Source organism: Pseudorasbora parva, chromosome 1, assembly GCF_024679245.1.
Source record: "Pseudorasbora parva isolate DD20220531a chromosome 1, ASM2467924v1, whole genome shotgun sequence".
In the NCBI taxonomy this organism is placed as follows: Eukaryota; Metazoa; Chordata; class Actinopteri; order Cypriniformes; family Gobionidae; genus Pseudorasbora; species Pseudorasbora parva.
In genome coordinates, this window is record NC_090172.1 from 41,345,635 (window position 1) to 41,371,605 (window position 25,971).

Here is a 25,971-nt window from a genome sequence, read left to right on the forward strand (position 1 = left end):
CACCACGGTGGAGCCGGCAGGTGACGGATCAGGTGGAAATAGAACAAAAAGCACAGAGAGATTAGGGTTGGCCTCTGGAGCCATGTCAAAACAGGCAGATTGTGGCCTCCATTTAATAAGTTTAATATATATAATAATTTACACTCTATTTTATTATTGCGTCCTTTTGGGTTATGGGAGGTTCTAGAGGGATGGATGAAAAGCACCATATCTCTTTAAATAAGAAAACATTTTGAACATCATGACAAATTTCATGTCTGGGTTTTATTATTAAAAGACAAGATTACACAGGATAAATGTTTCCATTTGTGAACAGTTAGATGTTAGAAGTAGATTAGATATGTACTAAAAGAAGACAACCAATAAATGGCTAAAAGCCAACAACTTTATCAGTTACAAAGACCATGCACATTTTTAGAAAATAGACCAATATAAAATATATATTATAAAAAATACATTTGAGCAAATAATTGTGTGCATCGGGGTATTATTCAATGTGGTATATCTCTGACAGAAGGAAAGGAAAGTAAAAATGATGATGGTCGGTGAAGATCTTGATGAAGATGATACAAAATACATGTAGCACATTGGGTTCACTGGTGTCAGAATGAACCCAGAACATCAAAATCTCAAACCTTTTATCCTGTTACAGTTTACCATTCTTAATGTAAATGAAGTTGCTCCTGTTGTAGCAGCTGTGGTCTGTATGTCGATGAAGTTGTGACACCTCATTGTCTGAAATGGTTCTGTGTGTCCCACACCCATTCCCATTACTAATTGTAATTGATGATAGTTTGATCAGAATGTGGATCAACCCAAATTATACAATAAATATAACTTTACTTTCTTCTTCTCTATGATAATTAAGCCATTTTGGGGATGAGCTCATTCTAAAATATACTTTGGAGTGGAATATGAATCGATGCAGAATACAATTCTGGTAATTTTAGAATGATAAGAATATTAGCGATAAAAAAGAAGTACAGCTGCTTCGGTCATCTCTTTAGAGGCACTCCCTCCTACATTAGTGCCATAGCCATTCCAGTCGAAACTCGTAAAGTCCCCACACTGTCTAGGAACCGCCTCAGGAAAGTGTCCACCGCCACCAATACAGAACTGCAAAAATATGAGTACATTAATAACAACACAAGTAGCTACCTATGTCGTTCTTCACACTAATATTAGTGTAGTTTTTTTATTTCTATTTTAAACGTGTTACTGTAAATTAGTTTCCTCTTCATTTATACAATGAAGCATGAATAATTGCCTGTGGTGATCAAAGCAAGTCACAAATGCTGTTCATACACTGTTGTAAATATCATTTAACTCACATGTTCAGTGTCACAACGGGTTGGTTTAACACCTGAACACATAGCCATGGCTGCCTTTTCATTATTGAAGACTCTGAATGAGATGAATCCAGGCTCAAATATTCCTGAAGAAAGCACAGAGTATATAATTGATGATGACATGTCTTTCGAATCAAGGTATCTTCCGATCATTCGTTTTTTGATTGGACATTGAAATCATAAAAAAGTTTTAATAAAAAAAAAAAGTTAATCAATTAATTTGGCTTGATTTTTTTGTTTTTAAGTTCTGTGGGTTGAAAACAAATAATCAGCTTTATTATTTACTCTATTCATGTGGGTTATATCTACACAGAATAAAAGTCCTTCACTCATACAGCTGTACAGGTTCTTTAAAGGGGTACTTCAGCGCTGGGAAGATGAATCTGTATTTAAACTGGTCATCAATGAAGTAGAAATGTGAAATTATTTTTGAATTTGGTGCCTTCTAGACTGAGAAAAGACAGAAAATGTATTTTTGTCCCATGGGGATGAAAGACTACAATTCCCAGAATGCTTCGCTGCCCTGTGAGGCCATTCCCAAACCTACTGGATTACTGTGACTGAGTTGGAGAAGACACTACAATTAAAAACTCAACGTGTGTGTTCAATATAATGAGCGAGTCACCGCGCGAGTATCACAGCACTGAGCACTAACTGCAGGAGTGAAATAAATGAGCTGATGAGCTCTCGTGATGAGAGCTGAGGTAATCACGACTACACTTGCGGCATACATTCACAACGAGAGTTCAGTCTGGCGTGTTTCAGTTCATGCCTTTGCAAGCTTAACTTTCATAGAAATTAATTTGAGAAGTTATAAGACTTACATTGCTCACCATAGCTCAGTTTTAATGAGCGCCTGTAGCTGCGAGCTGAGCTCTGAGTGTGATCTCCCATCCCCCATGTGCGCGTTCAAAACATGCGGAAATGGCTCCATCTGCTGGCTGTAGTCTTTGGCCTTCGGCTAAACATTCCTCCTATGATGCATCATAGGAGGAATTTTTCCAGAAATAAAATGCATAAATCTCTTGTCTCAGGGGGATATGAGGGGGGAAAGCACAATCATTTGAATATACTCCAGGGTTTCTACTGATACAAAGCCATATGCTAATCGCTGAAGTAACCCTTTAAGTGTTTATCACAAGTACATCTCTTTCTCATCAAACAACCAAACTAAATAATGATTTTATACACACTGTATACTGGGGAGGAGTCAGGCCTTTCTTTGTATGCATAAATTAATTATTATACACGTGAAATGTTAGTTTATCGCATAAATATTTATTTACTTTGCATCTCCCCACAACTGCCCCCTATATCTTTGACTCACTGCCCGTTTTATACTGTATTTATTTTCTGTGTGGCGAAGCTGTGCAATGCAATGCATGCAAAGCGTATTTACATTGTATAAAGCACAAAACAGTATGGGTATAAGTGCAAATATGCAGCAGTCTTACCTTTTGTTTTAGACAGTATGCTGAGTTTTTTTTTTAAATTAATATTAAGTATTAATTGATGTCACACAAAACGGTTTTATTTTCTCTGCCAACGTAACTTCCAAAGCAAACCAATAGTATAGACATCCACTTGAATTTTTATCCCTAAATGAATCAGCATTGAACGAAACGGTTGAATAAATGAGGAGTTCCCTGGTCAGCGATTTGCCCATGAGCCACCTGCATCCGAGTAAGTGCACTTTGGTGTATCCTTTTTAAGAGCTTTAAAAAGAAAAGAGCATATTTCTAGAGGCGTTATTACAAATGTCGCGCCACGAGTGTGGCACGTGCAGAGGGGCTGGTGAATGCGCAGAAAAACAATTCCTTCCAGTTGCGAGCCTGTGTACTTTACCTGACGTTTCAGGGTTAGGCCAGGCAGCTGAATAAACAAAATTCAAGCAGCAATGTTAAGCATAATTGTTAAGCATAAACAAAACGAAAGTAGCAGGCAGCCCCTCATGGATGAATGCCCGCACACACATAACAAAACGTAAACAAAACCATAACACAAAGTCCATGCCTAGTCCTTTCTTCTCCTTCACTGTTGTCGCTCTCCTTATATGCAGGGCCGGCGCTCCGCACACGCACATCACGCACTGCGCGTAGGGCACCAAGTGCTTGGGGGGGCACCAAAAAATCTGGGTCGTGAAAAAATCATCACAATAGGCTAGCCTACTAGTATAAATAACACATAAAATATTTCTAAAAGCATGTTAATATACAAATGCAATACAAAAGTAATATAGGCTGTTATGAAGGACTGTCATGTGTACATAATAATGTACTATGATTGTTTAAAATCATAGTTTACCGCGAACTGAAAGTATTAGTAGCATAGATCCTTATCTATCGCAATCGTGCATAGACAATTCTAATGGAGAACGAGTATTCCTCTGTACTATAATTATTATAAGACATGTTTACATATATTTACCATGAGTGCTATATTCTTTGTTGTACATTCGCGAGCTAAATGTGTATGCCGTAAATGCACCGTTGTGTTGTTTACATAAAGGCAGCCGGAATGGCGCTAATGACGTTACGGCCGGGAGTTCGAGCCCCGCTCAGAACAGGATTCTTACATGATGATAAAATAAGCCTACATTACAATTTATAGGCTAGTAAGTGCGGATTTCATTTCTTGTGTAACAGTTTAGTACTTTGTACTGTTATTTGTCCATTGTTATCATAATTACACATCATTTATGTGCAGTGTTGCAGGGTTGCCAACTTTTAAGTTCAGGTTGGAGTGAGATTTTTTGGGGGCCGGGGGCCGGGGGGGGGGGGGGGGGGGTGCTTTTGATCTTGATTCAGTATCAGTTTATATCTAGTATATATACTGTACATAATAATATGTTTGTTTTGGCAATAGTTTAAAGATTTCTTGGGTCAAATTATATGTGCCATTCCTTAATATTCACTTGTGAGTGCTTATATAAGTATCATTATTCATTAAAAAGATTAGGATGCAAGTTATTTAAGTTTTGAAATTTCACATTTAAAGAAATCTAGTGTTTGATCATCATATCTAAATATTTATTAGAATGCAAAGACTGCAATATATTTTTGAGCAACTAGATTAGATACATGTATATTTATTAAAGAGCCATAAGGCACCTAATGGCATTACAAATAAACATTAATATTTTTTAGCCACAAAATGACTCTAATTTGCCTCTTTGAATTGGAATTCTCTATTTTAATATTAATTACTACACTAATTGTAATATAAATTTTAGAAGAAATACAAATATTAGAAGAAAAATATTTTAAGTGGTCATTTATTGAAAATAATTGTTGCACAAATAGTATTTAGTACCAAAAGATCTCCTCAAAATATTCAATAAATATAATTTAATGAGTATGAGTGTGACCTATTAGTAAGGAATACCTGAGGGCTAAATACAAGAATAACATTAATGTTAACAATGTTGAATCTCTATCACTCTCCATAATAAAACGATCCTGTAAATATGGCTGACTTAATAATCAATAAACACTAACACTATGCTGTACTGTTTACCAAAACTTGCAGCAAACATCTATATGGTGAAACTGTTGTGTATCCGCTTAAGCCATTTTAATGCATTGGCAGAGCGCTAGAAGTATTGAGCGCTCATGGGCCACGTGACCAGCGCGCACCGCAGGGAGACGAGAGCCTGCAACTCCGCTTTTCAACGCCTCTGGCTTTAACATTATGCCACATTAGCGCCAAAACGCTATTTATTGTTTGAATTTCATTAAAACACATTAAAAAAAAATTAAAGCTTATAGCTTTGTTTAATATCAAAAGCAGGTTTGGCAATTTGGCGTGAGATTGAGTTGGGCGGAGTGAGAGCGTGAGACAGAGCCTGAAAGCGTGAGAATCACGCCAGATGCGTGAGAGTTGGCAACCCTGGTGTTGTGAGTAACGCATTACAAAAGTAATACATTACAGTAACTGGTGACATGCACAGCAACTGCGTGCAATGTCTGGGCGAGTCCCACGACAGAAGCCGCACTCGCTGATTCAATCTGCTCTCAATGGCCCTCATTTATCAAAAGTGCGTACACCAAATTTCCAGCGTACACCTTGCGTACACCCAAACCCACGGTGACTTTGAGATTTATCAATAGGGACGTTGGCATATGGCACGGTCAAATGCACAGAAAAACAATTCCTAACACCACAAAACGCACTGACAATGATGCTATATTATGACCCACTGTAAACAACAACAACAACATAGTAATTATAAACTTCATTGTTTATTTTTGTGTTACATGGACTTCAATGTTTAATTTGTGTGACTTTACCAAAGCATTTGATTTGTAGGCATATGTATTCCTCCAGTTGCGAGCCTGTGTGCTTTACCTGACGTTTCAGGGTTAGGCCAGGCAGCTGAATAAACAAAATTCAAGCAGCAATGTTAAAGGGGGGGTGAAATGTTGTTTCATGCATACTGAGCTTTTTACACTGTTAAAGACTTGGATTCCCATCCTAAACATAGACAATTTTTTAAAAACTAATGTTGGACGTTTGATAGAGTATTTCTGTGTTAAAAATACTCCTTCCGGTTTCTCACAAGTTTCGGAGAGTTTTTTTCGAGTATGGGTCGACTTGACGTTAATAGAACGGAAGGTCCTTGTATGGGCCGTACGGGCTCTTCTCCCGGTAGGGTGCGCGCGTGCGTCACTAGAGCGAGAGAGGAAATGCACGTCGTAAAGTCTCTCAACTGCAGATCCAGTCCTCCGTGAAGACTTATGTCGCGCTCCACTTTATTCCTATGGGTGACGTCGAGCGACTTCAACACTTCAGCACAGCATTCCGGGAAGGCAGCACTGCATTTGAACCGATTTGAACGCAGAAATGACGGGAAGCTTCTAAGCATCGCTTCAGTCACGTCTCAAAGTGGATTTCCACGCCACTGCTGTCACAGGACTTCAACAAATCATACCAAAGAAGTGTGTTTTTGACGGAGCGGTCCCAGCGATAAAGGTTCGGTCCTGCTTTGGAAGCAGCCGGTGAGTAAATCTGCTTCAAATGTCTCTGCTATTGGCTCGTCGCGTGAGTTAACAGTAAACGACACGATCGCGTGCTTCGTCATTCAAATGCGCTAATGGTTACTCCATTGTTGTTCTGTATAACGTTACATTAGTCTGACTCTGACGTGCAAAACCGTTTAGCTTGCTACTTCTAAGGTCTACTCGCAAACAATAGTCCATAAACTGAATCATGTCCTCATAAACTGCTTGTAAAGACACAGAAATCTTGACAGGCCCCTAAATACAGTACATACCACAGAGACGGACGTCCTGAAGTTGCCGTTTTCTCCTGTTCAATTTATTTATGCCTCAGATTTGATTGTGGATCATTATCTGTATTAGCTGAGATAGCGATGGGTTTCTCCACGCTTGAGGACGTCATTCTTTAGCTCCGCCCACACGATACGCCTCCAGGCGCTCGTTTTTTTCCGGAAAGACTCGGTACAGCCTATATTTCTTTTATAAATATGATAAAACTAAAGACTTTTCGGAGATATGAAGGATGCAATACTACTCTATAGGTACTCAAGATTGACATGAGATTGACTGAAATTGAGTGTTTCACCCCCCCTTTAAGGATAATTGTTAAGCATAAACAAAACGAAAGTAGCAGGCAGCCCCTCATGGATGACTGCCCGCACACACATAACAAAACGTAAACAAAACCATAACACAAAGTCCATGCCTGGTCCTCTCTTGTCCTTCACTGTTGTCGCTCACCTTATATGCCTCCGAACTCCCTCATGAGAGGACTCGAGACCGGTGTGCCTCGCATGTGACGCTCTTTCGCAATCACATCCCCAGTCTCGCTCGCTTGTCCACCTCGCCACAAAATATTTATTGTGAAGTTTAGTCAGATGTTTTTTAACAGCTCTGGGTTTAATGTCTGGTTGACCAATCAGCGCAAAGGGGCATTTCATTCCACTGACATGTAGAGAACAATTAAACTGATTATTCGTTTTCAACCCCAAAATGTAAAAAAAAAAAAATCAAGCCATATTCTTATTTTTCTCTCTTTTTTCGGTTGAAAATAACAACAAAAAACGTGCATTTCAATATTAAATGCATTTCAGATTTCACTGAATAATACGCAGTCAGTTGATGTAGCTACTTTCTTAAAAAAAATATTTATTTGAAAAATATTGGCTCAAAGGGTAATGCTGTACCTCTTGAATATGGTCCATACAGTTTTTGGGTAGAATCCACACTTCCGGTATCATACACTATTGGAATAGCAGGTCCATTATCAATGTTGCATGTCCCGATTCCAAACCTCACAGGGAATTTCTGGTAAAAACAAACAAACAACAAAAACAAACAAAGATATATATATGGCCTTTCCTATATTTCAGTGAATATTTCAAATTTAGGTGCCCTAGAATGAGTTGAAACAACATTTTAATTTGTTCTCTGATATCTACATAGAGGGTATGTGGCTTATTTAAGGGCAAATATGGTCCAGAAACAGTTTTGCATGTCCATTTACAACTCTAGAAATTGTCCCTAGAATGACATGGTCTGTTTTTGATTTTTGGAAGGGTCATGAATAATAATGTTAGGCTCTGCTCTGATTGGTTTATTTCAGTAACTCACGCAGGTGCATTTATTCAGCAAACACACTTGCAAACAGCAAAAGTAGCTTGTGAGTCATGATAGAACATGCACAGATTGACTGAATGACACTTTAATCAGAAAATCTCAAATGGAGATGCTGAAATGCAGGTTACTTATTTATTGGGGTTTTCAGATAATCCACACACGAGAGAGAGCTTACGTGCACATGGTGGCCAGATTGCACTTGATAAAGATAAACACCTGATAGAATATGTGTTCTTTCAACAGGAAATATCTGATTGGGGGATTTAAATGACTGAAATCTGGCAACACAACACACACACAGTTCTGTTCTGTGGGAAGGATAAAAAGAGCTCACATCTCCTGCACAGCCTGGAACATGTCATTTGTATCTGCCGTTTTCAATATTGTCCTCATCTTCATAATACCTGCAGAACTTCTGTTGATTCAGTGCAGCTCTACATTGATACTGCCTGGCCTTAAACATGGGCTGGTTATGTGCAAATTTGGGGAGGCATAAATAGTTATGATTCCGACTGTTGCGCCACAGTCTGTGTTATGTTGGGATTAACCTGTTTTACATATGAAGGCTCAAACAATGGTGTTTGAGAATCATGGTATGTTAGTTTCATGTACAGAACTCGTATTATTCAACTATGCTAAGGTAAATACAGTTCCCTTTCGTTGAGTCACTCCGACGTAACGTCAGTGACTGACAAATGGGGGTTTCGCTTAGAAGCCTATCATCTCCGAGACTAGAAAGCGCCCAATGGCAGTGCCAATGCCATGGGCATGCAAGATTTGCATGCGTAACTCCGCCTACCCACGTGGGTATATAAGGAAGTAGCTGGCATCATCGCATTATGTTTTAATGCTTCGGAGCCAAGGGTTACATACCTTTCACTCCTATAAGCCTTCTGAGTTAAGTCAGTTCTTCGAGACGATCAGGATCTTCCAGTCGGTGTTGGTGTTCAGCGCGTTCCAGCGGTCACATACTTCCTGCCTGCTGGTCAGACGATTGGTTTCCAGTTGGTGTGTGGTCCCCTGGGCGCTTCGGCATCGACTGCGAGGTTAATCCTCTCACAAAAGAGCTCACACGTGGCACGTCCTTTTCAGGATGTCTCGCCCGTGTGCTTCTGGGTGTGGCCTGTCTCTACACTCTTCTGATGGGCACTCGCACTGTCTGGCATGCTTGGGCTTCCAGCATGCTCAGGCGGCGCTTGTGGATGAGTCATGTTCCCACTGCGGGAACATGGCCATCTCCGTGTTGCGGTCGAGACTCAATGATCTCCGTGCGGCCGCCGGAGTGGGAGTCCCCTCCGTCACCCCCGATCTGACGTGTCCGCGGCCTCGGTCTCATCCGGTCCGCGGGGCGTCTCTTCGGCTGGTGGCCAGGGTGACCTGAGGGTGATGGTGTGGAACACAGCTCCGACGCTCATGCCTCGGCCCACACCCCCCTCTGTTGCACCGGTACCCGCGAGCGTTGTGATGGAGCCCGAGGCCTCGGTCTCGGCCGGTCCGCGGGTTTCGTTCGGCGCTCCAGAGGAGGACGAGATGTCGGTGACCGCATCACAAGGTGGGCTAGAGTCCTCCGAGGATGATGATTCGGCTGTGCTGCCGCCTCCGGGCGCGCCAGCATTGTCCGAGTCGGACCCGGAGCTGACAGCCATGCTTGCCCGGGCGGCCGCGGCGCTCGGTCTGGAGTGGAACCCTCCGCCCCGCCCGGAGCGTTCGCGGCTTTATGATTGGTTTTTGGGTGTGCCACGTCAGGACAGCCGTCCTGCCGTGCCCCCAATTCCTTTCTTCCTGGAAGTGCATGAGGAGGTTGTGCACTCGTGGAGGGCCCCCATGTCTTCTCGCGAGCGTTTGGCAACCTCTTCCGCCTTCTCCGCCCTCGATGGGGCGGCGGCTAGAGGGTACACTGGGGTCCCCCCGGTGGAGCGTTCTGTGGCGATGCAACTGTGTCCCCAGAGCGCCTCCTCCTGGCGTGGCGATCCTAAGTACCCCTCCAAGGCCTGTAGATTCACATCTTCCATGGTGTCGAAGACCTACAGAGCTGCGGGGCAGGCCGCCGCTTCTTTGCATTCCATGGCAACCCTTCAGGCCTACCAGGCCAAGTTGCTGTGCGACATGCACGAAGGTGGAGCCGACCCAGGGCTCAGAGATGAGCTGCGTGCCGCGACCGACCTCGCTCTCCGAGCGACGAAGGTTACCGCACGCTCCCTGGGCCGGGTGATGTCCACATGTGTGGTCCAGGAGAGACATCTATGGCACAACCTGGCCGATATGCGGGACGCCGAGCGAACTCGTTTCCTCGACGCCCCCATATCCCAGGCTGGGCTATTCGGCGGTGCGGTCGAGAGCTTTGCCCAACAGTTCTCGGCAGCCCAGAAGCAGACTGAGGCTATCAAACATATACTGCCCCGGCGGCCCGCTGCTGCACCCAAAGCGCCGCCGGCACAGTCGACTCAGCTGCCTCGCCGCCGAGGGTGGCCTCCTGCGGTCCCCCCCGCTCCCGCGCGGCCACAGCAGCAGCCTTCACCCGCGCCGCGCCGCGGAGCGCGCAGCAAGAAGCCGCCCCAGTCCGCGCCAGCCCCGCAGCCCGCTAAACGCCAGGCTAAGCGGCGCTCCTGACGCGGACAGCTCAGAGATGGGCAGTTCTTTCCAGGAGACGGCAGCAGGGCCGCTCCTTCCCCCGGCGAAGGGCTGGGGGAGAATCTTTCGTTCCGCTGCCGCCCCCCGGGGTGGCAGCACCCTAATGTGATTAAAGAAAGAACTGACAAACCCATCTCTGAGCACCCAGAGACCGGTGACGGCAGTGTGCGCCGCCCCCGGGCCACACCGTTCTCGTCCCTCTCTGTCGCCAGCCCCCTCTCAAAGCAGACCCCAGTGGAACGCGAGTCCTTCCCTGGTCTCCTCTGTCAGGGGCGCAGCTGTTACCGCCACCCCGACACCGGGCCGCTACGCCACCCGAGTCCAGGCCGGTAACGCTGCCTCGCTGCCCCACCGAGGGTACGCCGGTGCTCCGCATGATCGCGTTGGTACACTCACTGGGAGCGTGGCTACAGCTGCCGGGACTGTCCCGCTGGGTCGCACGGATCATCCGGCTCGGCTACGCGATTCAGTTTGTGCGAGCTCCTCCCCGCTTCCGGGGTGTCCGGCACACCATGGTGGGGTCCAATGCCCCAGTCATGCGTGCGGAGATCGCGACCCTACTGGCGAAGGGCACGGTCGAGCTCGTCCCTCCAGCCGAGATGAAGTCCGGCTTTTACAGCCCTTACTTCATTGTACCGAAGAAATCCGGTGGACCTGGACCTTCGCGTCCTGAGCCGATCCCTGTACAGGCTTCCGTTCAGGATGTTGAATGCGAAACGCCTTTTCGAATGCGTTCGTCCATGCGATTGGTTTGCAGCGATCGACCTGAAGGACGCGTACTTCCATGTGTCCATCCTTCCGCGACACAGACCGTTCCTACGGTTTGCGTTCGAAGGGCGGGCATATCAGTATGCCGTACTACCATTCGGGCTAGCTCTGTCTCCTCGCGTCTTCACGAAGATTGTCGAGGCAGCCCTTGCGCCACTCAGGCAACAAGGGGTTCGCATCCTGAACTATCTCGACGACTGGCTCATACTGGGCCACTCTCGGGACCGGGTGTGCGAACACAGAGACCTGGTTCTCCACCACTTAGCTCGTTTGGGCCTTCGGGTCAACTGGGAGAAGAGCAAACTCTGCCCAGTGCAGAGGATCTCTTTTCTCGGTATGGAGATCGACTCGGTCACCATGTGTGCGCAGCTTACCAGCGTGCGCGCGCAGTCACTGCTGACTTGCCTCAGGCAGAGAGCAAGAGTGCGGTTCCACTGAAACTGTTTCAGAGGCTCCTGGGGCATATGGCATCTGCAGCCGCGGTGACGCCGCTCGGATTGCTTCATATGAGACCGCTTCAGCACTGGCTTCGCGATCGAGTCCCGAGATGGGCATGGCAGTCTGGCACGCTCCGGGTCCCAGTGACTCGGGCCTGCAGACAGACACTCACCCAGTGGTCGAACCTCAGCTTTCTACGGGCAGGTGTGCCCTTAGAACGAGTTTCCCGGCATGTTGTTGTGTCAACAGATGCGTCCACCATGGGTTGGGGTGCCATGTGCAATGGACAAGCAGCCGCCGGCTCTTGGTCAGAGAGCCAGAGCCGCCTGCATATCAATTGCCTCGAGTTGCTGGCAGTACGGTTCGCCCTGCACCGCTTCCGAGCATTGCTGAAGGGTCAACACGTACTAGTCAGATCGGACAACACGGCCGTAGTAGCGTACATCAACCTCCAGGGCGGTCTACACTCCCGCCGCATGTCTCAACTCGCCCGCCATCTCGTTTTATGGAGTCAGAAGCACCTGAGGTCCCTTCGTGCTGTCCATATCCCGGGGATCCTGAACCGTGCAGCCGACGAGCTCTCACGGTTTCAGCCAATCCCTAGGGAGTGGAGACTCCATCCCCAGTCGGTCCAGCTGATTTGGGATCAGTTCGGGGACGCACAAGTAGATCTGTTTGCCTCCCACGACTCGTCCCACTGCAGCCTGTACTATTCCCTGACCGAGGGCACGCTCGGCACGGATGCACTGGCGCACAGCTGGCCGCAGGGCCTACGGAAGTATGCGTTCCCCCCAGTGAGCCTTCTTGCACGTGTTCTGTGCAAGGTCAGGGAGGACAAGGAGCAGGTCATCTTGGTCGCCCCGTACTGGCACGGCCGGACCTGGTTCCCAGAACTAGTTCTCCTTGCGACAGCCCCTCCCTGGCCGATTCCTCTGAGACAGGATCTACTATCTCAGAGATGGGGCACCCTGTGGCACCCGCGTCCCGATCTTTGGAACCTCCACGGTCCCCTTGGGGTCAGGGCCCACTCCACTCGGAGCGTGGCCTCCTCTTGGGCTTTAGCACATGGCGCTCCGCTGACAGACATCTGCAGAGCTGCAGGCTGGGCAATACCAAACACATTCGCCAGGTTTTACAACCTCCGAGTGGAGCCTGTATCCGACTATGTACTCGCCTCTACTAGTGGCCGGTAATGGATTGGCTCAGGTGTCTTCGCTTGCTCGCCATTCCACTCCACAGACTGGATACGTGGGATATTTTTCTCAGGTGAGTTCCCCGAGAGCCCTGAGCTCCTCCAGCACTGTCGACGCCGACACCAGTAAGTCTGCCCTTAGTCCAGACACTCGTGTCCGGCCAGGTGGCCCATGTGCATGGTTCCCCTCCGGCAACCCCCACATGTGTATTTCCACCGTAAGCCTCCCTGAGCGGGTGTATTCCCTTGGCAACCTTGCCACCCCCTGGGGTTAAAAATCCACCTGCGGCTGGTACCCCAGTGATATTCCGTATGCAGCCCCCCGGGGTCATACGTGTATTCCTAAGTCCTCCCTACGGGTAGGCATCTTGGCGCATATCTCCTCCTGGAATATGCCTCCCAGTGTACCTTGGTATTCCTGCGTTAAGTAGAGGCCTTTGACCGTTCTAACTTGCATCAGGGTTCTCACGCTTGCGCAGGGCACTGGAAGACAGCCGAGTGGCGTTATTGCATTGGGACCCCCATTCGTCAGTCACTGACGTTACGTCGGAGTGACTGAACGAAAGGGAAGCTTTCCTATAGCTTAAACAGTAGCAAGAATTGAAGCAAGAATTGAAGAATTGACTAAATGTAAAATGTGTACCTTGAATGCAATGTAAGTCGCTTTGGATAAAAGCGTCTGCCAAATGCATAAATGTAAATGTAAATGTAAATGGAACGTCTCGGTTACGTATGTAACCCTCGTTCCCTGAGGAGGGAACGGAGACGTAACGTCCCGTTGCCACATCCGCTGTACCGCTGGAACGGAGTTCAACTTGGCTCCTCAGCAGGTAAAACATAATGCGATGATACCAGCTACTTCCTTATATACCCACGTGGGTAGTCGGAGTTACGCATGCAAATCTCACATGCCCATGGCATTGGCACTGCCATTGGGCGCTTTCTAGTCTCGGAGATGATAGGCTTCTAAGTGAAACCCCCATTCGTCAGTCACTGACGTTACGTCTCCGTTCCCTCCTCAGGGAACGAGAGTTACATACGTAACCGAGACGTTTCCCATTGAAGGGCACCTTTAAAACTAAGATTAAAGTTTATCTGACCTTGAATAATTGGAAAAGGTTTCCTCCATGTAGAGTTAGGAAGCGGTTTTCAGTGTGGTATCTCAGGATGGAGGCAGTAGTCCAATGTTCCAACTCCATATTATTAGGAACGTGCCACACAGACACATCCTGTGCAGCAATGTCAAAGTATCCAGGATTCTGTCAAGTCAAGTCATATTTATTTATAAAGTGCTTTATGAAAGCAGATTGTTTAAATCAATATTATAGTAATAAAGGGGGTAATTTGGCAAAAAACAATGTGATGAAACAACTTTGGTTTCAGCAATAATGTGGCTGTAGAGTAAAAAAAAAAAATTGTGCAAGTACAATAATGCAGGTCAATAAAAGTGTTATAACTGATCCTCTGTCTCTCTAACAAAGAAAACAGCTACACAAATTTTGAAGGAGGATTCAACTGTATTACTTCACACATGGTTATATCAATAAAGAGTTCCTTTTCCAAACTCGTTTGCTGATTAAGTTCATTTGATGTACAAATACACGACAATGGACCCTTTTTACATAATTCTTGAATAACCCCTATTGGAACAGACCTTCTCCAAATAATTAAATAAACAACAAACAAACAAAACAAAAATACAAATCAATCAATAACCCAAAACAGAAATCACAGAAAGTCTCGTCCGCAGGAAAATACTCAAGGATTATACTTGAAGCTTAAAGCTCAGACATGTATTGTAAGAAATGTCCCATATGCCTTGGCACATCAGTCTCTTCCTCAATGATAGCCCATCCACATTATTCCCATAGCACATGGTGATGAACACGGAAAGAATGCCCATAATCAAGAATCCTTCTATAAAAGAAAATACAAACATTCATTCTATCAACCCACTTAAAATGGGGTTCACGACAATCTCAAGGCATAATAACAGTTACCTCATGACTAAATTTCACATATAACATTAAGCATGAAATAAAGTTATTCAATATACATCATTCAGTGGTTATAATCAAACATTACTTACAATTGAGCATCAAACAACTAGGTTTCCCAACAAGGATGTTTCAAGGCCAAGAAGGAACACAAAGCACACCACACTGCATGAAAAGTGGGATTTTCGTCAGTAAGCGGCACTGTAGATTGTCGTGGAAGATCAGGTTTACGACTGTACACGGCAGTTTGCAGGCGACACCGAAAACTGCCGTGAATTGTCAGAAATTGACGTGGGCCTTGCTTGGCAGTTGTCCCCCCCAAGACCCCCCTTCCCTTAACTCCAGGGGAGGCTTTAACATGTAAATAAACAAGCTGTGAGCTATATAAATGCAAATCAGGGTAGCAGGAGTTTTAACCCATGTGACATTTTTCTAAAAGGTATTAACTTCCTTCTAAGAAAATCTCTCAGATAGATCAGGCTCAGTATAGCCTAATTGTAAAATCTTAAACTTAAGCTTGAATTTATATATTTGATGAAAGTATTCTAGATTATTTATTGTGTGTCATTTGCAATCAGTCCCCGTGAATTCAGTGCGACTCGCAATTTTGACCAATCACCGCAACTTTTACCAATCATTGCGGTCTCCTGCTAATAAGCGGCGTCATACATCAGCAAACTTTATATATCATATATCATTGCCTGTCAAAATTAACGTGTTAACGCCAATTAATTTTAACAGCACTACACACACACACACACACACACATATATATATATATATATATGTATATATATATATATATATATATATATATATATATATATATATATATATATGTATATATATATATATATATATATATATATATATATATATATATATATATATATATATATATATATATATATATATATATATATATATATATATATATATACAGGGGTTGACATTAACTTTTTTGCTCACCGGCCACCGTGGCTAGTGGTTTTCCAAAGTTACTAGCCACTCAGCATTTTTACTGGCCACAATTTTGCTGTTTGGAAATTACATTGTATATGTTTAAAGTTGACTTTGGCATATATAAATTACTTGATTTTGAATCATTTTACTTTATTTAGAAGATTTAAAACCCTTTCAAACTTTCAAATGCAGAATGACCCCCCAAATCTTGTATATCAGCTGGGATGTGCAGGTGGGCAAGGGGTGGGCAATATAATAGATTATAATAGAATATAATAGGCTAATATGAGAAAGGTAATATGACAGGCTATGAGTTATTTTAGTTAGTATATATATATATATATATATATATATATATATATATATATATATATATATATATCATTTAAAAAATACCCTAAGCAAATTACAAAAACAATAGTTATTAAAAATAAAATAAAAATTCCGATACTAATACGACACAATGTAATTTATTGAATGTAATTGTCATTGGATACGACTTTCATCGAAAAGAATGTAACAAAATGTGGGCGTGGTCTGTGTTGTGAAATGAAACCACATTAAAAATTCCCTTAAACTGCGTTTGAAACATACAGCAAAGCAGCGACAGAGGAAAACACAGAGCCTGATATTATGCAAACATTTACTACCAATAATGTGGAAAGCGTTTTAAATCTGTTCAGTGGAAAATCCGCTGTGACGAATCTGTCCTCGTCTAACATCTGCTGTAAATCCAGGTAAAACTAGCTGCGTGCACGCGCCCGTCCCCAGATAACATGATCCCCAGTTGATCCGTAACACCGGCGGGAAGAAACAGCTGAATGCAATCTCGTCAGCTTGCTGCCGATTTTAACGAGCAGTTAACTTTAGTAATCTCCAGGTTGCTGTCCATAGATGATAGGTTGCTTGCTTTGGAGTCGAAAAACTGTGTGGAAGATACTAACTTTAAGAAGAGAACACGAGTGCCTAAGAGAAGACCAGTCCTAAGATTGCGGTAAGACTGTTATCTAAGCTAAAGTAACCTAAAGCAAAGCTTTTTAAGTAGCACAAGCTGAAATTAGCCTTGTAAAAGAACAAATGTAAGTTGCTTTATAAGAGTGTTTTCTTTTTCTGGTCATTTTACAGGAAGCAGTACGCCGTCTTCACAACTTCGTCAACACTCATTTAATTGTTTTCCAGCTGCATGTAAGACATAGAGACAGTACGCAGGAGGTACAAACATCCAGTTCTTGAAAAGCTGTGAAGAGTTCAACTCGGAGTCGATTGAGAAGAAAGAGGGTAAGATTTATTAGATTAGATCCGTTTTTGGTCAGTGTGACTATTTTTCAGGTGCATTTTACGCAGTACATCGCGCAATACTGATTGTCTTTATTGGTTGTTTTTACAGCTGCTACAAGCAAGAAAGAGTGTGTTAGCTGAGGATGAGGTGGGCCTTTGGAAGTGCGCTACCATAGACCTGATGTCTGATGAGGAAGACGGCATCGTTCGCGCGGTGTCTGGATGGACTGTTCGACCAGCCAGGAGCTCGCCGAGCTCTGTGCCACGCTGCAATCGAGATTAGAGGCGATTCCAAAGAACAGGGCAACGCACGACAGACGTCTGAAAAATGGACTGAAATCAGACAGAATGGCGCTAGTTACCTACAGCTCTGAAGCGGAAAACAGAGACTTCATGGTGCTGTAGGATTTTGGGCTTCTCGTGAGCTTCCTATTGTTGTGTGGGCAGATCTCAAACGTTTTGCATTTGGTTGTGTGTTTGTGTTTGTTCTAATAAAGCTCTTTCTTTGAATAAACTGCACGTCCCTGGCATATTTTCCTTTCCTCAATAAATGAATGTCCTTGATGGTTATAATGGCGTAGTCCATAGGATAACAATGACATGAATATAAAACATAATAGCATATCACATGAATATGAATATATACAATTAAAAAATAATATGCAAATCATAATTTTATATGTGTGTAAAATTATTATAATTTGGGGGTTTAAATTTATTAATTTATTACCCAGGTTGACCAATAGTAACAGATCTGCCAACCAATCACGAGTGATATTTCTTGTTTCAATGTAGTAGTTTCAACCAATACTGAGTGAGGAAATTCAAGCCATTCCGGCAAGGCGCCGCCCAGAGCTGCTATTCATATGCTAATTAGAGCCATTAGCGCCGGCGCCAGCATGCCTCCGCAAGCTCCACATACGTCATGGTTCGTTTCCGTCAATATGTGGCACAGACGAACGCGACGTTCACAGGCTGTAAACTGACGTTAATTGTCGAAAATCAGGGAGATTTCCGGCCGTTTACGGGGACGAAAATCCCACTTTTCATGCAGTGCCATGCTGTCCTCTGTCTTACTCTACTACTTCCTCACCTTTTAACCATACCAAGGGAGCACTCTAGGACCCCCTGGTGGTGAGGATGAAAACTACAACCACTAGAACCTTGTACAGTTCATGACACTGTTACATACCCTTCTCCTCATTGGAAGGCTTGACATAACCATGGAAAGGCTTCAGGTTCTGTACATGAAAGATGTCTGAATGATCAGGGTCATCCAAAAATGCAACAGAACAATTAACTGGACCCAACCATTTTATAATTTTAGCTGGACCCTTCCACTTAGGAGCTAGCTTAGACATAAACCCTTCGCTGGCCCGTGACAAGGGATGAGAGCGCACCCATATTAAATCTCCAACCTGATACTGAGCATGTTTTCTACGAAGGTTATAATAGCGCCCTTGCTTCCTCTGAGCTTGCTCTACATTCTCTTTCACCGACTTCAGCAGGTTCTCATATCGTTCCAGCACTGCATAAGCAGGATTACTGGGATCAGGTGGACTTGACAGGGCTCGCTCTACTGGTCCTTTTAGTTTTCGCCCTAAAGCGATTTCGGCAGGTGTAAACCTAGTGGATTCTTGCCAAGCTGTATTTATGGCAAACCTAAATTCTGCAAGCCAACGATCCCAATGACGATGATGTTCGTTGACATAAGAGGCTATCATAGTTTTGAGCGTACGGTTGATGCGCTCTGTGAAATTAGTTTGTGGATGACTGGCAGTGGTAAGTTTTTGAGTTACCCCCCATTGCTTGCATACTAAATTCAAGAGGTGTGAGGTAAATTGCGCTCCTCTGTCAGAAACCAAATAGACTGGAGTACCCCAACGAGTGAAAATTTCATCTACCAGAATGTGAGCTATTTGTGGGGCTTTGGCTACCCGTAGAGGAAACAACTCAACCCATTTTGAGCAGTAATCTACTATCACCAAAAGATGCTCATTTTGCCTGGGACTCTTAGGAAAAGGTCCCATTAGGTCCACACCTATCATATATCCAGGCTCCACCACTGGGGTACTCTGCAAGTAACCAGACAACTTGGAGATTGAGGGTTTGTACATCTGGCACACTTGACACTCTTTACAGTGCTTCCAAACATCGGAGCGTAAACTGGGCCAGTACACCATATCAAGCAATCTCAAAAGGGTTTTGAACCGCCCAAAGTGACCACTCAACGGATTGTCGTGGGCATATTTCAAGAACTCTTTGCGCAAACCTTCTGGTACTACCAGCTGAAACTTCTGCCCTTCTTGTCCATCTGGCACACTACGAAATAAAAACCCATTCCTTACAACATAATGGATTCTTAAGGGATCGATATCTGTTTGCGTGAGAGCCTTATCAGTCAGTTCCTTTATTTCAGCATCCTCTTGCTGAGCTTTTGCAATTTCCTCCCAATCCACTGGTAGGCTTGAGGGTGTTACAGTTGAACTTGCAGTCTTCATTTGCCTCACCATGTTCAAATTTGCAGTGTCTTCCAGACTCCTGGATAACGTATCTGGGACCACATTGCATTGTCCTTTCCGATACTTAACTGTAAATTCAAACTCCTGCAACCGTATAGCCCACCGGGTCAATCTTGAAGAGGGTTTGGGGTGATTAAAAACCCAAGTCAATGCTGAGTGATCGGTTATAACTTCAAAGGGTCTACCCTCTAAATAAGGCCGCCACTTCTCCACAGCCCACAGAACAGCACAGCACTCCTTCTCAGACACAGAGTATGCTTTTTCAGCTCCCTGAAGTAAACGGGAAGCATAAGCAACAACGTGTTCTTCTCCTTCTATGTCTTGAGTCAAAACTGCTCCCAGTCCTTTCTCGCTCGCATCTGTCTGCACCTTAAATAGCCTAGAAAAGTCTGGAGAAATCAGGACAGGAGTTTGAGTTAGATCATTCTTAATAGTTTCAAATGCTTCTTGACAGGCTTCTGTCCAAGCCCAAGTGGCTCCTTTCTTCTTTAAAGCATGTAGAGAGGCTGCTTTCTCTGAAAATCGTGGTACAAATCGGTGATACCAGCCAGCAAGTCCTAAAAACCGTTGCACCTCCTTCAAGGATTGAGGCACTGGAAACTGACTCACTGACGCTATCTTAGCAGGATCCGTCTTAATGCCTTCCTCTGAGATCACATGGCCTAGAAAAGTTAAAGACCTCTGCATCATATTGCACTTTTTAAGGTTTAAAGTCAAACCAGCTTGATTGAGGCACTGGAAAATTTGACTTAGGTGCAACAAGTGCTCACTCTCATCCTTTGAGTATACCACAATATCGTCAATGTATACAAAGCAGCATTTTCCCTTGATTTCTCTCAGTACACATTCCATTAAACGCTGAAAAGAAGCTGCAGCGTTTTTAAGCCCGAATGGTAGGCGCAAGAATTCAAATAGCCCTGAGGATGTCACAAAAGCAGTTTTAGGCATGCTTTCTGGCTCCATCTCCACCTGCCAATATCCACTTTTGAGATCTAAAGTGCTGAAAATTCTGGCTCCATGTAAAGATCCCAAAATATCCTGGATTTGGGGCATCGGGTAAGCATCCAAGTACGTTTTTGAGTTCAATCCACGGAAGTCTACACAAAACCTAGATCCACCATCTTTTTTAGGAACAATAACAACAGGAGAAGCCCATGATGAGTTTGAAGGTCTAATTATGTTATTGGCTAACATCTCCTTAATCTCTTTGTCAATGAATTGTTGTTTCGCCACAGATACACGGTATGCTCTCTTACGGAGAGGAACTTCATCTACAGTATTGATGCAGTGTTTGATTATTGAAGTGTGTCCTACCTCATTCGTGCAAACCATAGGCCATTCACTCATCAACTTCTCCAAATGACTCTGGAATTCTGAGGTGGTATCAGCTTTGAAGGCTAGTTGTCGAACAGCTGATGAGACTTCTGATGTTATTTCTCTACCAGGCAAAGCAAGATAAAAGGAAACCACATAGTTGGTAAATGACTTAGATGGCAAAAGGGGAAACTTCTCACTTTCACTTTCCTCTTGGGATATTATGCCATACTGAGCCCTTCGGAAATCCAGCATAACCCCAGCAGAAGTTAAAAAATCCATACCCAGAATTATTGGTACTGTCAGATCTGAATCTCTCAGCACATACAATGTCAGTTTGAACTTTTGCCCCTGCAGCTCACATTCCCAGTTAGACATGCCCATGGAAGAATGCATCTGACCATTGGCTAACATGAATGTCTGTCCTTTGCTTGGGTTCCACTGGTCTTGTCCTTTTATCTGGTTCCAACAGGACTCTTGAATCAGAGACAGGGTGCTCCCTGTGTCCACCATTGCCTGAAAGTACCGACCTCTTAGTAATATGGGTAAAGTCACCATTTTCAACTCAGCCTGACTGGGAAATGAAACCGACTGAACTACTCGGGTATTAGCATGGGTTGTCCTATGGATGGTATCTTTCTCACTAGGAGATCTTTTCTTCTGCATCTCAGAATTGGCATGGTTCCAATATCGTTTGGATTCCTCAAAATCTCTTTCGATTTGGGTCCCTATCCTTACCAATTCACTGACGTCTCTCACCGTTCCTCGCAACAGGCTCGCAAGACGAGGATTGCAGTTTCTTAGTATGGCTTGCACCATTTCTCTCTCATGCATGTCCTTCTTCCATCTTAGGCACAACGCTCTATAATGGAATGCAAAATCACGTATACTCTCCTTAGCCCCTTGTTTCCTCTCCAGAAGCCTTCTTTCAGCCTCAGCCTCATAATCGTCATTTAAAAATGAGCGGAGAAAGATTGTTTTAAACTGTTGCCATGTCAATACCGTTCTTTTCTCGGCCAACCACCAATCTTTCGCTGTGCCCTTTAATACTGAAGTAAGTGAAGCAAGAATTTCAGAGTCACTCAGAGGTCGAATGGCCAAATATTCTTCACATCGTTCAATAAAAGACACAGGATCGGTGTCTGCTTCACTTCCAAAATGGGGAAACTCTACTTTAACAGGGGGCAAATAGGTGGGTGCAGGTACAGTTTCAGTGTTGACGGAAAAAGGCTGAGATGCATGGGTCTTCCTTCCACCTTGCCGTGAAATGGGTGTGTACTGATCAGGAGCAGATGTAACAACTGGAGTGGATGTTACTGGTACCCAGGACCTTAGCTTGTTATCAATCTGCTGATCTCTCCTTTTTAAGCAGTCAACCATAGATTTTCCCAGATCTTGTATACTCAGTTCTAAGATTTTTTTAACTCTGTCACACTCCCTCTCGATATGGTATGTCAGCTTTTCCTCCAGAGATCCACACTGAACCTCAAGATCTACTTGAGAACAGCACTGGCTTACCTCCTGAATACAGTCAGCACTGCATTTCTCCAGGTTAACAACTCTTCCTTTTAATTCCTCTATTGCTGCCTGTAGGGATAAGTTTAAATCATCTCCTTCCTTTTCTTCAGGTGGTAGGGGCGTCGTAGAGCGAGGTTGTGGGTCTGCATCTACAACGGAATCATCCTCTTCAGAATTAATATACAGCTCACTTAAAGTATGTATGAGTTCTCTAACAGGTTCTCTACGAGTCACAAATGGACCAGCTGTAAAATCAGGGTTGGGCATACTCTCATCCCTCTCATCAGGATTTAAGTCTTCCATTTCTTTTTTTGCACATCAAAGTAGTTAAGAATAAATACAGTTTTGTCCCTGTTCGGGCGCCATCTATAACTGATCCTCTGTCTCTCTAACAAAGAAAACAGCTACACAAATTTTGAAGGAGGATTCAACTGTATTACTTCACACATGGTTATATCAATAAAGAGTTCCTTTTCCAAACTCGTTTGCTGATTAATTTCATTTGATGTACAAATACACGACAATGGACCCTTTTTACATAATTCTTGAATAACCCCTATTGGAACAGACCTTCTCCAAATAATTAAATAAACAACAAACAAACAAAACAAAAATACAAATCAATCAATAACCCAAAACAGAAATCACAGAAAGTCTCGTCCGCAGGAAAATACTCAAGGATTATACTTGAAGCTTAAAGCTCAGACATGTATTGTAAGAAATGTCCCATATGCCTTGGCACATCAGTCTCTTCCTCAATGATAGCCCATCCACATTATTCCCATAGCACATGGTGATGAACACGGAAAGAATGCCCATAATCAAGAATCCTTCTATAAAAGAAAATACAAACATTCATTCTATCAACCCACTTAAAATGGGGTTCACGACAATCTCAAGGCATAATAACAGTTACCTCATGACTAAATTTCACATATAACATTAAGCATGAAATAAAGTTATTCAATATACATCATTCAGTGGTTATAATCAAACATTACTTACAATTGAGCATCAAACAACTAGGTTTCCCAACAAGGATGTTTCAAGGCCAAGAAGGAACACAAAGCACACCATGCTGTCCTCTGTCTTACTCTACTACTTCCTCACCTTTTAACCATACCAAGGGAGCACTCTAGGACCCCCTGGTGGTGAGGATGAAAACTACAACCACTAGAACCTTGTACAGTTCATGACACTGTTACAGTGTGAATGTTGGAAAGTTCATAATTTATGAAACAAATCTGATTCAGCAATAAATGAGCTCTACAGAAGACAATATAGTTTCATTAACCAGGTCAATTTAGCTCAATGTTGATTTAATCAGATCAATGACAATGTTGATTTTGCAAAGTTTGTCAGCTGAAAACAACTCAATTTAGCAATAAAGCAGTTCTGTAGATGCCAGTAGTATCATTATCAAGCTCATATTTAGTTAAAGTTTTGTTCTCATCCGATGTGGTCAAATTAATAATATAGCTTGATATGACTTAAAGGGATATTTCATCCAAAAATGAAAATGTTATATTTATCTGCTTACCCCCAGGGCATCCAAGATGTAAGTGTGTTTGTTTCTTCACAAATTATGATTTTTAACTCAACAATCGTTGCTCGTATAATGCATGTCAATGGAGTCTTACTATTTACACCACATTGACATGCATTATACGAGCAACAGTTTATAGTTAAAATCTTAATTTGTGTTCTACTGAAGAAACAAACACACCTACATCTTGGATGCCTTGGGGGTAAGCAGATCAATATCAAATTTTCATTTTTGCGGGAACTATCCCTTTAATATAAATTGTCTTTTCAAGGACAGAAAAGATACCGGCAGTGTCAGATTCTGTTTTAGATAAACATATTTTGATTGTCAATCCAGGGACTTTGTGTCCTTTATGTGTTGCTTCCCTTGAATCAGAGTTGTAAAACCAATAAAAAAGTACCTTATAATCATCACTTGTAGCGGCATCTGCAGTTCCAAACGTGACTCTGTTCGCCCATGTTCCTTCCCCATCAGGCCGGTTTGCATTGCTGCCCTGCTCACTAGACCAGCGATCACCAACAGTACACTTTCCATACATGTTGTTTTCATGAACACTAGCCACAAGCGTCCAGCCACCACCCGCAGTGTTCATATCACAGAACGTCTGGTAAAGGACCCCTCTTGATGAGATCAGATAGTAAAGGCCATCTGTGTGAACAGAAGAATTGCTGAGTCACCTAAATTATTACTTATTCCTTCAGATAAAAAAAAAAAAAAAAAATCATACCCTCATAAACATGATATTTGTCAAGAATTTCTTTGCAGCTTCGAGCAACATATTTAATTCTGTCCAGAAGTTTTTCAAGCTCATGGTTGCTGTTGGTGTCACTGATATTAATACAAGGTGCTTCTCTTTCTTGTATGACATACACTGTAGAAAGATCATAAAAAGAGTAAACGCTGGCATGTGAGTCAGAAAGTGAGTCACATAGTGTCACATATTGTGATAAATAAAATGCAATGATGTAGAAAATAGAAATTAGTTCCAATCAAATCATCACACTTACTTGATTTAGCATCACAGAACAATAAACTCAGTGAGAGACTGAGAAGGATCCCTAAATACCTTTTTATAAGAAAGACGGTCTGCAAATAAAAGGAGAAAAATGATGATGTGTTTGGTTCTATGTTTTTTGTGTGAAGAATGTTTACTAAACGAAAACATCTCGCTGACATCTGTTTCACAAATATAATGTGTTTTTTTCCCCCAATCAATTACATTTAATAAAACATTACCAAATCATATACTCTAAACTTTCATTTGTTTCTGTTATCTGAAAAAAGACAGTTAACTTACCATTTCCATATGCCAGTAAAGTAATAGGTTTTGTGTTATTGGTGTTGAATGGGCTTAAGGAAAAATATTCATTTATACCCTTTACTTATCAAAAGATGATTTATAAGTAACAAACTTATCATCTAGAACAAACACTTCCTTGTGCACTTTACTGGCAAATACAATAAGGAAGAGATATTGTTTTTTCAGGTCTGATACCTATTTTTATGAAGGGACTTTAACTTGGCGAATTTCCAAGGGAAATGTCAATGTTGTTTTGGACTCCACACTTTTGTAATGTATGAATAAAAAATGTATACAGTCAAAATGTCCTCTGTTGTTTTTCACAGAAAAAAGCCATACAGGTTTGTTTTCCCATATATAAAGGTTTTTAAGGCAAGAGTCTAGTTGTATATTTGCCTGTTTTATTGTTAATATACACTCACTTAAAGGATTATTAGGAACACCATACTAATACTGTGTTTGACCCCCTTCCGCCTTTAGAACTCCCTTAATTCTATGTGGCATTGATTCGACAAGGTGCTGAAAGCATTCTTTAGAA

The 25,971-nt window shown here is 43.1% G+C and overlaps 1 protein-coding gene and 2 long non-coding RNA genes across 3 annotated transcripts; 1 reads left to right on the top strand and 2 right to left on the bottom strand.

Moving 5' to 3' along the window:
* Positions 1 to 244: 244 nt before the first annotated feature.
* LOC137072861 (intelectin-like) lies at positions 245 to 25,456 on the bottom strand. Its single transcript, XM_067440831.1, has 8 exons — positions 25,431 to 25,456; positions 25,141 to 25,219; positions 24,861 to 25,004; positions 24,534 to 24,781; positions 14,096 to 14,254; positions 7,534 to 7,654; positions 1,332 to 1,435; positions 245 to 1,116 (listed from the first exon to the last, which is right to left on the bottom strand). Exons 1-8 carry the CDS (start codon positions 25,437 to 25,439, stop codon positions 964 to 966), a joined length of 1,017 nt encoding a protein of 338 aa, XP_067296932.1. The 5' UTR covers positions 25,440 to 25,456; the 3' UTR covers positions 245 to 963.
* LOC137084585 (uncharacterized) lies at positions 14,564 to 15,155 on the bottom strand. Its single transcript, XR_010906768.1, has 2 exons — positions 15,085 to 15,155; positions 14,564 to 14,912 (listed from the first exon to the last, which is right to left on the bottom strand). It is a non-coding gene; the product is annotated as an uncharacterized lncRNA (long non-coding RNA).
* On the top strand, positions 17,096 to 17,747 carry LOC137084590 (uncharacterized). The gene is made up of 2 exons (XR_010906769.1): positions 17,096 to 17,233; positions 17,343 to 17,747. It is a non-coding gene; the product is annotated as an uncharacterized lncRNA (long non-coding RNA).
* Positions 25,457 to 25,971: the final 515 nt, after the last annotated feature.